At 39.9% G+C, this 12483-nt stretch overlaps 1 protein-coding gene across 1 annotated transcript; it reads left to right on the plus strand.

The window, feature by feature from the left end:
- Window positions 1-631: 631 nt before the first annotated feature.
- Window positions 632-7316, plus strand: macir (macrophage immunometabolism regulator). Its single transcript, XM_084572725.1, has 2 exons — window positions 632-718; window positions 3837-7316. Exon 2 carries the CDS (start codon window positions 3844-3846, stop codon window positions 4495-4497), a length of 654 nt encoding a protein of 217 aa, XP_084428851.1. The 5' UTR covers window positions 632-718; window positions 3837-3843; the 3' UTR covers window positions 4498-7316.
- The last annotated feature ends 5167 nt before the right edge of the window (window positions 7317-12483 follow it).

Raw genomic sequence — 12483 nt, forward strand, 5'->3', positions numbered from 1 at the left:
ACACCTCACACACACACACAAAAAAAAATAAAAATAAAATAAAAAATGGACCATGTCCCACATCCCAGAAACACATGACCTACAACAGTGCTTATAGAATGTGCACCAGTCTACCGGTTTTGGTGTTTTTTGTCCATTGAGCCTGCTGCCATAACAGCTCTGTCAAACAGGAGTGGGGGCAAAGGGGTCAATCCAGGTCACCTGACTTGAATCAGTTTCCAGTGGATAGAGCAGTACCTCCCCTGCTCACCACTCCTGCAGGAGGTAGACATGTCAGCCGCAGCAGCATTACTGGAAAGACGAGTCTTTCTGTTAATGTCGATGGATGTTTGTGCTCATGTTTGTCAGTTTTTGTGTGGAAAAAAATAACAGAGTGGAGTTAGGGTACCGTTACTGTTACTGTCAGCTGTCATGGGCAACTGAAAAATATTTTTCTTTAAGTGGCTTACACTGAAGAAAGGACTTTACAACAAGTCAAGGTGTATTACAATTTAATTTAATTTAATTTAATTTAATTTAATTTAATTTTAGAGACAGTTACGTACAGCCTGGCTACGTGTGTGCGCGTGCCATTGTGTGCGTGTGTGTGTGTGAGGAGACCGGAAGTGTTCCTCTTCCTTGCTGCTGTTGACGGAACAAGGGCGTGAGACAGCGGAGTGCAGACTCGACCGCACAGAGGGACGGGAAGGTAGAATTTGGATTCTCCGCTGTCAAACAGGTTAGTGCTACAAAAAAATAACCAGTCAGTTTTGCCACGGGTTGTGAAATTATGACATATTCGGAGAAGGTTAAACGGCGAAGATGAAGTGTGCTTATTTATTTTTTTTCCCCGCAAACGTCGCTCATGGTCTGGTCCTGACAGTCATGTGTTAGCAGAGCCGATGTTAAAAAATGACCGATACGTCGCGTTTAAGAGCGTGTTAGACAAATGGAAACGCGTTTGTTGTGCGTGTTGAGAGGATGTTAGTGCTACTGTCAGCCCGGTGCTGCTCGGAGTCCCTTTCAGCAGAGACAGAATGAAGCCGACCTGTCGTTTGTTGCAACAGCCATCTTTTCCACTGTCATGTTATCTGTTACTGGTGCTCTGACAATGCTAGCCTACATGTATTAACGAATAGGGCCTATATCATGCCGGTTACGTGTCTGAGCGTGTGAAGTCTGAGACTTGGAGCCTGTTACATCAGTGATAAAGACACTTCAGTCTTTAATTGTCGCTGTTGCAGCTTTTCCAGACTGGCTCAAACTGGCCCCGCCATTCTGCTGCGGCTTCACTCCTCTGTGTGCTGCTCCTCTTATGTTAAACATCTGAGTACGCCTTATTCATTTACAGTGGAAGCAGCATAGCCTATTTTTCTTAGCTTAAATCTTAAATTAGAACATGACATGTAAACCAGGAATGAGCATACACCCTCCCTATTTACAAATAACAAAAATATGTGTAGTATTTCATTCAGTTAGTTTAGATTATGTTCTATTTTATTACCATTGCATGTAGTATGGGTACACAAGCAAATGCACTTTCACTGGGCAAAATGAACGCCGTGATAGGGTACAAGCCATGACTATTGCATAAGTGTTTTACAATAATAGTGTAATATTGAGTGTATGTAGTATAGACAACACAGTATATACAGTCAGTCATCTTCAGTTGCCAGGAGCTTCCTAAATACAGAACCACTTCAGTTCTTGGTGGGTGTCCTCACATGAACTATTTGTTTCAGATCCTTCCACAACATTTCTGCTGGATTTAAGGTCAGGATTTTTCCAAAACTCTTATTTAGTTCCTCCGTAACCATCATTTTGTAGAATGATTCAGGTTCAGGTTCAGGTTACTTTATTGGTACCCATAGGTAAACTAGGTTTACAGTCTAAGAGGCAGGACATCCTTTACACTGATAGACCACCACATGACATACACCACACAAACCATGAAACATACAGTATAGAACAAATAAAACAAACTGTAGATCATGGTTAACAACATGTTACATAAAACATATAGACAGACAGTACAAACATAGATAAAAACATGACATAAAACACATGTTAAAAACATGTTCTTGTGGTCATTGTATTGCTGCACGACCAAGTTCCAATGTCCTGACATTTTCTTTTAAAATAAAATAATCCCAGATTCACTGGTCCACCAATGAGATCAAGCCATCCCGGTCCAGATGCAAAAAAAACAGGCCCAGGCGAGAACATTAGCACCCCCATGTTTCACAGACGTGATGAGGTTCTGATGCTGGAGTACAGTGGTTTTTAGTCTCCAGACATGAGCATCTCATTTAAACCATAGTAGAAATGTCTTTGGCTTGTCCACATGATGTTTATTAAACTGTTGATGGGCAGAAATGTTCTTTTTAGAGAGTGGTGGCTTTACCCTTGCCACTCTGCCATGCATGCCATGGTTGTTCTTCTGATGGTGGATTCTTGAACATTAGTCAATGTAAAAGAGGCATTTAGCTGCTTAGAAGTTACCCTGGGTTCCTATGTGACCTCCGTGTCTTGCTTTTGTAATGATCTTTGTTGATTGACAACTACTGTGGCGGGTAATTGTCGTCTTAAATCTCCTCCAGTTGTGTAATTTTTCTTTTTTTTTTATTAAGTTTTCTTAGTTTACTCCCCAAGCCTCCTTTCTTCTTTTCTTCTTTTTCCAAGTTGTCTTTTATCTTAAACAATTATATTTTTGATCCTTCAGTAAGCCTTCATCCATCTTCAAACACAACGGGTGCACTAGTACAACTGAATGAGTGGTTAGCTCAACCGTTTAACCCTGACTCATTCATGAGTTCAGGATTAATACCTCATTCATTCACTTGCTGCTAAACAAGTCACTGTAATTCCCTCATTCATTCAGAAGCTCTGTTGGAAAAATACCAAGGTTAAACTGTCGCACAAAATATTTACTCTCATCTTCTTATTAAATATTAGGTAGGTAACAGATAAGGTACCGCTGCACTAAGTCTACTTTTATTATGACTAATTGAGCAGGGCTGTCTCTCTCTAACCATTACTAGGTCGGGACTACCTACTATAGAAAAGTCAATGTAACCTTATATATATGAATTTCCGGAACAACTTGGTCCTTTGAGCTGGATCCCAGCCTTTCCTCCGTCCAGGTTTTGGGGGCCGACACCGGAAGTGTTAGTCTGGGACTCTTACAGAAAGACCTCCAACTGAATTGTTGTGTTAAGAGGCCGGTACCTGCTGGGAGGAGGAAGGGTGACGGGATCCTAAAGAGAACACAACGGGCTCACTGAACTCTTGGGTTGGTTAATTTGAATAATTCTGTTGAAAGAGACAGACTAAATAATCCTGCTGGAAAAAGGCAGAGACTAGTTCTGTTTAAAAGGTTGAGTGTGTAAGATAAAGCAGTGATATAAAGCATGATGGTCTCAATCCAGCACTGTATGAGTCCTCTGATGCAAGGGACACAGCAGCATCCTCAGATCGCCATCAGAACGTACAACAGAACGTTCCGAACATTCAATATACGCCTCCTCTTTCAGCGAGCAACATGTCCAAAGCCATTCTAGTTTGCCATGCCATAAGAGAAGTCGGAGCCAATTGTTTGGCTATGTTGGAAGAATACAGAGGTTTAACTGTTGCACAAAATATTTACTTATTAAATATTAGGGGAAAGGTCCCACAGATAAGGCAATAAATATCTGCATGTATCACCAAGATGTGGTCCTGTTACTTCTTTCAAAGCCAAAGTCAGTGATTATCAGAATGATTATCTAAGTGTTTACAGTGAATGTGTGCCCTTTAGTGTTTGCTTTCAGGGTAACTGTTTTGCCCCTAAGTGATGTTTTTTCTCTACCTCTCCACAGTCAGGAAATGTCTGTAGGAATGGAAATGGATGTCAGTGGAGTGTCCAGGGCACATGTCTCCATTCTTCCCACATCTGAGATCAAAGCCACATTGAAACCAGAAGTAGAGAGACCTCGCTGTGCCAGCACCCCGTGCTCACCCATCAGAGGAACTGTTGCAGGATACCAGATCCTCCACATGGACTCCAACTATTTGGTGGGCTTCACCACTGGCGAGGAGCTGCTCAAACTGGCCCACAAGTGGTCAGAGGGCACGCCAGAGAAGGGCTCTGTATCAGAAGACGTGCCTAGTTCCATCCAGAGCACTGCCCCCAAGTCTGCAGACTTGGGCATCCACCGGTCCTCACGAATCTTTAAAGCCAAAGGTCGCTACTACCAACCCTACGACATTCCTGCTGCCAACGGGCGGAGGCGAAGGCGCATGCCCAGCTCAAGTGAAACCCTCCTCAGGTCCATGGCTCTTAGTGAGCCTGGGAAGGCTCTGCATTCTCCACTTCCCCTCTGTCTGCTCAAAGGGAAAGGGGCCCAGTCCAAGTCTCTGGACTACCTTAATCTGGACAAAATAAGTATCAAAGAGTCATCAGACACTGAGGTGTTACAGTACCAACTGCAACACCTCAACCTGCGAGGGGAACGAGTATTTACCAGAAACAAGACATGAAAGCACAGCGGAGGGACTTTTTTAGGCGTCTTTTCACCCTCCTTGGGATTTAGGTGCTATTTCCAGCTTGTTTCTTTCTACTCAGATTATAGACAGTTCTCTAAGCAGACAGCCTGATAATCCTGTTATATTATTATGTGAGGGGTTTACTGTGTACTGTACGCATAACATTGTGAGGTCATTGAGGTTAAAAATGTGAATTATATAAACTTAGCAATAACTGGTGGACCTATGTATTGACAGCGTTGTGTGTGTGTGTGTACTGGTCAGATACGCACTGATATATCAGCTTACAGCTGAGAGAAGCACATATCACATACTGTATCAGCTTTAAAATGCACCATCGCTATCAGTCCAATACTAGTTTTACTGTTGAACCGTGAGGAGTTGTTAGTGGTTGTTTTTTTTAGAATATGGAATTGAATAGAACTGTCAGTTTGGCAAGATGATACTTTATTGTGCTGCAAATGTAGGCTATTTATTTATTTATTTATTTATGTTATATTGCTGTCAGTCAATGCCAAACCTCTTGTATACCATAAGGCAGTGATGTAAGAGGTGATACTCCATTCCAAATTTATTTATTGAAGAATGAGTAAGGATATACTTCTTAAATTCAGCCCTAATACAATATTCTTTAGCCATTTTTAAGAGTTAGTGGTTGATGCGAACATTCTCTCTGTCCATACTGCTGCTAAAGTGAACCCTTTTGTGAATTTTTGTTTTATACACTGGAGTAGTTTAGCACCATTAGAGGGACATTGGAAATAATGAGAGGAGGAATGGCATCTTTGGCCACTTTGGTCAGCTCCTTAGACCTCTGGTGATGCAAACGCTCCAGAACAACCTCTTCCTAATGCGACTCCACTGTTAAAGGTGTGGGATAGAATTTAAAAATGTGTTTTTACACAGACCGGGGACTTCTCTTAAGAGTTCCACTTCCTAGCCTGATAGGACAGAAGAATGATAGCAACCAGCTACCTATTTGGGCTTTTGATTGCTTTAATACAGTGGTTCTCAAACTTTTTGAAATGTAGCCAAAACAAGCTTATCACTCCATAATTGAAAGCATTAATCCATAAATCATACTAATTCTGGTTAGTTTCACTCCATATCCTGTCCCAGCTCATCCACGGCTCTGCCGGTGGGGCCAGTCCCCCAGTTTGTGAACCGCTGCTATAGTGTGAATCGTTCTAAGAGGCTACAGTATTCTCCACTCCACATAGAGAGTGGGAGAGTTCATATACACAGACACATAGATACACATGAGTGGAGTATCACTTCATTTTTCCTTCATCCACTTATTGGTTACTGTTTGCAAATATATTTGGGAATATGTTGGCTTTAGAAAACCATATCGGTGTATCATTACTTTTGTATATTGGTTGTGAGCGCACAGCAGTATGTAGACGTGTCTTTTTAAATGTGTGTGTATGTTGCCCTTACAGCTGGTAATGGATGGGTTCCCAATGCCTCTACTGCAGAAACGGGTTTTCTGCACATGATTGCACTGTTGGACATCTACTGTCAGACTATCTCTGGAAATGTCAGTGCACCTTGATATCGTCACCGCCATGGCACCGATTCAGCGTTCACTGTAAACGCTTGAGTATTGTACATAAGTAAGCCATTTGAACACTTACACTTCTCTGGAAAAATCCGTTCACCCCTTGAGTTTTAGCACAGTTTGTGGTGCTTTGTCTTTCCTTTTTTGTCTCAGAACTTTGTGTTTTCTGTTACACTGAAACACTAGAACGTTCAGTTTATTTAATCCACATGTAACAGGCTTCTGTGTTGAATTTGAATGTGATAAATGCATCTTTCTAATTGTTCTGTTGTAGAAAATGAAACAATCTGAGTAAAACTGGTGTAGTCTGAGCCCATTCATCTCGGTATTCTCAGGTCAGATTATTAGGGACAGTGCATTCCTGTCTGACACTGTCTTTTGAATACGACAAGACAATTACCAGTTAGAAATGTTCAAATACACATCTCTAAGTAGATGTTATGCTTCATTTATAATTTAGAGTATATACATTCATTCTTTAAGTATTGAAGTTGGTCTAAAAGTTGTTTGTTAGAATCAACGTGAAGAGCATGACTTTGAAAATGAAGTATTTTGAATAATTTAGTGGTTGTTATTTTAAGTGAATATGCTCATTACTATAATGAGGTTTGTTTTCCATATAGAAACAGCAAATTAATTGTGACATACAAAAACTGAAGCTGCAGCAAAAATGGCCATAGTCAAAAACATCATATCTTTGTGGATTGATGACGAGAATGTGACCTTCCTTAAATTAATAGATGAAACTAGTAAGAGAGCACATCATGTGTTTGTCTTAAGGTTGAACTGAATTTCTCTTGTCCTCATATTGTCACGCTGACCTCTGCAATGTCAGAGGATGGAAACACGCATTGATTTGTATTTGGTTGTGGTGATTTAGTTGAGATTTGAAATACATTTGAATGGAGCCCAACTCTTATGTGCGCTTGAAGTGGATGTCACATGATGTCTCAGAGTTCATTAGAATTTCACTGAGACCTTTTATAAATGTTTAGAGGAAAAAGATAATGCTACAGCCATTTTTAAGGTTGGCATCAGTGAGCATGTATGTGACTAAAAGCTGAATCTTAGCAGTGGAGGATGTGAAGTGTTGGTCGTTTAGGCTACAGTGACATTGCCATCCTGCAACCAGTGGAACGTGGCGCTTCTAGACATGTTGGGTGGTATTCTTCTTTTCTTCAGCTTTGTTGTACTCATCTTATTGTGTTCAGTATTTTTAGGTTGATCAATAAATTCATAAAAGTAACTTTGTCATGGGTGCTGCTGTCCTGTTGTTTTGTTGTCAATAACTGTAATGGCTGCTGTCATGATCCACATTACAGAATAATAAGGAGAACGCCTTATAGTTGTTGCACTGAATCCTGCTGTATGTTACAGACACAAACAGGTGTATTTAAAGGGAGCCAATGAAGAGAAGCTAAAACTGCAGTAATATGATCTCTCTTGCTAATTCCTGTCAGTGCTCTTGCTGTGGCTTTTTAAAGAGCTATTTGGACAGCCACACAGTAATGAATTACAGTAATGCAGCCTGGAAGACACAAATGCATTAACTAGATTGTCAGCATCACCGAGACAGGATGTTCCTAATTTTGACGATATTCCACAGGTGAAAGAAGGCAGTCCTGGTTACTTGCTTTATGTGCGAATTAAAGGACATATGCTCATGTAACAGTTTTTTCACAGTAGCACTGGAGGCCAAGATAATGCCATCCAGGGAAACTAAGGTATTGTCCAAATACAAGGACTTCTGTCTGAGTTTAAGAGCAGGGAGTTGCATGTCATCCAAGCCTTTATATGTTTAAAAGGGAACTACCATTTTTTACAACCTGGACCTTATATCTGGCATAAAATATGATTGTTTACTCACCCATATAACATTTGTGTAATTTGTAGTCATTTGGGAGATACTCAGATCAGCGTATATCCATATAGTGGGAGTGACTGGGGCACCGAAACGCAGCCTCTAAATAACGCATTATCTGCTGCGAAACTCATTCATTTCACCAATATTTTGTTATCGTACACTAGTGCTATTCCCCGTTGAATCCAGAGTTGCCTGTTATCATCATGTCTTCTGACCTGGATGATTTCATCTCTGACCGGCACGGGCACCACGGGTCGGCTTGTTTACCTGTAATTTGCTACTGCTAGTTTTTTGCAACGTGGCTGAATATTTTTCTGATTCTGATGTTGTGGACGAACCATAGCAGTAGCTAGTAAATATTGGTGAAATGAAATGAGTTTCGTGGCAGATAATGCATTATTTAGAGGCTGCGTTTCGGTGCCCCAGTCACTCCCACTATATGGATATACGCAGATCTAGATATCTCCGGACTGACTACAAATGACACAAAAGTTATATGGGTGAGTAAACGATCGCATTTTATGCCAGAAATTAGGTCCAGATTGTAAAAAACAGTAATTCCCCTTTAAGGCACATTTCTCTTTTTTTCTTATTATAATCATATTATTAGATATTAGTGATACATTTGTGTAGAATAAGTTCAATCTTAGCTACTAATGTGGCTACATTAAATACTGGCTAAAATTGTTTTGTCATTTTGTGTCAAAATTCTTTAAAAACCTATTTGGTGACATCAGTTTTATTATTAAAACTCAAGGGGTTTTCATTGTGTTTCACTCTTTACTGTATGTCTCTTTGTGCACTTCTATTAAGCCCTTAAGCCAAAAGAAAATGGACACTTGATGTTAACCAATGACTGTTAATTAAATGAATTAAAGCTTATTACTAACAGATCTGAGGAGATTAGACATACGCTTACAGACGCCTACGCCTGAACCAATTTGAACCTGTTTATTGTTGCGTCTTTCCCAAGAGTACAAGACAGTACAAGAACATGTAGTGTCATAAGTCACGAACGAAGCAGCAACGATACGGTGGACAGTTGTTTTAGTCTTCTACTGTAAGACGTAAATGGAAATGACAATAAAGTAGTCAAAAATTATAATAGTAGAATTTATTGGCTAACACTTTGAGGCATTACTCTGTCCTACAGTGAGTAAAAGCCGTATCAAAAGATGATTGCACACAATTATTCTACGTGTAGCAGAAATCACAGTGTCAGTATAAAAGCATACAAATCTCAGTATTACATATGACAAAATGAGACCTCCCTGGAAATTTTTAAACAATGACTGAAAGATTGTCTAAAAAGTTATGAATTAATATACAGTACATGCAAACGGCAGAGAATAAAAGGATGCCACATCCCCATTCAGAAAACAACTGGGCCATCAGAAGTTTCATAAATTGCTGAATCTTATTTAGAAAGCTTATGGCACAATCCAAATACCCGATACAGAACATAACCTTCACACTGCTTGGGTAGCAGGTTCTGCTGATAGAGGCAAAGAGTATCAAGGGTCATTTCACAAAGATGCCTCATTGGCATTAGTACATTCCAGTTAATAGTAAGTTCATGGATCTCTTTTCACATACAATATCTGAAATAGTTTCCAGTTAAAATTACAATTTTTCTTTACTTCATACACTATTTAAAATGTCCTTTGCAATGTGTTTCTTAATGACCCTGATGGAGGAGGGCCACGAGCCGAAATGCGTCTGTCTAACAATGTTGTTCCATGGCCTACAAGTGCTTTCTACAATTTCTTTTCCTCCTCCATGCACCTTGGTAGCAGGTGAAGTTGCACCAGAAATAAAAAACAATCTATAACATGGATTATCTGTAAAAGCCAACCTTTGATCTTCTTTGACACAGTGCCCACAGATAAAGCTGATATATTGTGAACATTTGTTTGCATGTTCTGCCCGTTTCAAATGACCTCACGACTTTTCAGTGGGATTCAAATCTGGGCTTTGGCCAGGGCTGTTGTATAACCCTCCTTTCTGAATCACTCTAGCTGCAGAAAAGTACACTTCTCTTCCAAATACAACTTTCAGACCGACTGCCTCACATTATTTTCAAGCATTCTTTGATATGAAGCTGCATTCATAGTTGAATCCTTGAATGCGAGCTTCCTGGCCTCTGACAAAGCCACCCACGACCGTGCTTTACAATTGGTATGAAGTTCTTCTCTTGAAAAGCTGTGTTTGGTTTGTGCCAAACATGTCTGCTGTGACCACCACTTAGGGAGGATTGTCCTTACAGTGGACCGATTTATATAATCTGGAGATTTTTAAAACCCTGATGAAACAACAATCTTTCCATGAAATTATTTAATTTTAGTACATGTGCTTTAAAAAAAAAAAAAAAATTTAAAATTGACTTCTCACCACGGCTTGAATCACTCTAGCTGCAGATTTGAAAATGTGAAATCATCCTCAAGGAAGATTTATATTTCTGGTGCAACTTCACGTGCTACCAAGGTGCACAAAGGAGGAAAATAATTTGTAGAAAGGTCAAGACTCCACAAGCATTTTTAGAAAATGGAACAACTTTATTAAACCAGGTGACCCTGATGAAGGCCACGAGTCTCAACTAAATGCCAGCACCTCCACAAATAGTGCGGTGATCTTCAAACAGGAGCCTCATCCAGTGGTCCAGTGCGCTGACTCAACTTGCAGAGTCTGCTGTGTCTCACATTCTGGTCTCTTCTGACGGGCAGTTCATGTAGTCCTGAAGGGCCTGGTGTAGGAGCAGCCACTTACTTATGGAAGCTTTGATAGCTGCGATCCATCTGTAAAGAGCACCAGAACAATCAACATGACTTCACTGAGTCTTCAGCTGGTGTCTCTTCTCACTCCAGGAACTACCCAGATTAGGGCTGGGTAATTGTGAAAATTGGATATTTTCATAATTACCCAGCCCTAAACTGGGATCTTATCTTTGAAAATCTTATGTTGTCAATACAAAAACTACATCAAACTCAAATGTCTGGTTATACCTTAAGTCTTGCTTAAATAGGCATAAATTAAGAGGTTTAAAATAAACTGCACTATTGAGCAAGTACTGGTCCTTTAGCACCCCCTGCTGGTGACATGTAATGTTGACACAATACCTGGCTCCCACCGAATCAATATATTATTAATATGATACCACAATGAAGAATATAAACATGCTCCATCAGTAACACTTCCTCATTTTCTTGCACAATGCCTGGCAGACAATTGAGGCATTATGTTTATTATGATTTGAAGTGTTCCCTGAAGTGTTGCAGGTGTCATTATTGACCAAATAGCACATTGTTGCTGTTATGTTGGGCCAGTAGCTTTCAGTGGGAATCACCTGCATTCTCCACCTCTCCTTCAAAACAAACAGTCTGCCAGTGGAACTAATACAGCTTCCCTGTGGACTGTGAGCCTGATATTTGCTGGATAACCACTAATGAAGGAGGGAAACTGAACCCCAAACCACAGTGACTGAGTCCGAAGATATATAATACTGAGAGATGAACATTTTTTGCCTAAGACAGATGTGCTGGTGTCACTGTGCTACTGTGCAGTGAAGGCAGTCAGGAATAATGAATAACAACAACACATGTGTCCTAGAGGGTCTTACGGTAAAGATCAATACATTTTAAAACAACTACACAAAGCAACCACAGCTAACGGCAACTGACCGGTTTGTGTGTCATCTTGACGAGTTCTCACCTTTTGTTTTCATTTGGGTTTTCAGCACAGAAGTAGAAAGTCTTGAACTCATCAGACGGAGGTTTCAGCTCAATGGTGGATTTCTTGGGTCCGTAGGGCTGTTCTCGCACCATGTAACCTTGAAGGTAGATCCCACCTGAAGACACACGAGGATCAATATATAACTCATTTAGAAGAGTAAAGATCCTTCATAGAACAATGAACTACTGAAAACTGCAAAAAAAAAAAAGGTTACCTCAACTGCATTACTTTAAAACAGTTAGTTTAATTTACAAAATAAATATTTTAGTTAATTTTAATGAATTAAATTACATTTCAATCACAATAGCACACTCTTACAATACAGATATAGTGCATCACAGTTGTTCACAATGCATGCCATGTACCAGGTAGGACCAGCGTATTTTAAGTTACTCAAACTTCCAAAATACTTCCAGATTAACCAATAGGTCCAGATGTAAAGAGTTCAAATATTCTTTCTATTTTAGTTTCACCTAAAATGTCTTATACACTTTTACAGCATTAACAGGCTCATACAACGGACAAATGTTCACTCCACGCTGTGAGTTGAGGTTCCCTTAACTTTCTCCTTAACTGAAAATCAAAGCGGTGAATAGAGAGATAGAAAAATAAAAAGAACATCTGTGACAATAATATTAATGGTAACAATATAACGCCATGAATGGCATCTTTGGTTCAGTACACCCACAAAACAAGATGGGAATCTACTTCTGCAAAAAGACAGGCACAGACAGGCCCCCTCATTAACAGTGTATAAAGTACACTTTATAGCTTGTCTTCTATTGTCTGTTTCTTGTCTGTATACTATTTTATGCAGTCTCTATGC

Source organism: Chelon labrosus, assembly GCF_963514085.1.
Source record: "Chelon labrosus genome assembly, chromosome: 22".
NCBI classification, from domain to species: Eukaryota; Metazoa; Chordata; class Actinopteri; order Mugiliformes; family Mugilidae; genus Chelon; species Chelon labrosus.

Bases quoted from the DNA above. Each gene is read 5' to 3' on its own strand.
- macir (XM_084572725.1), top strand. From the start codon at position 3,844: ATGTCTGTAGGAATGGAAATGGATGTCAGTGGAGTGTCCAGGGCACAT.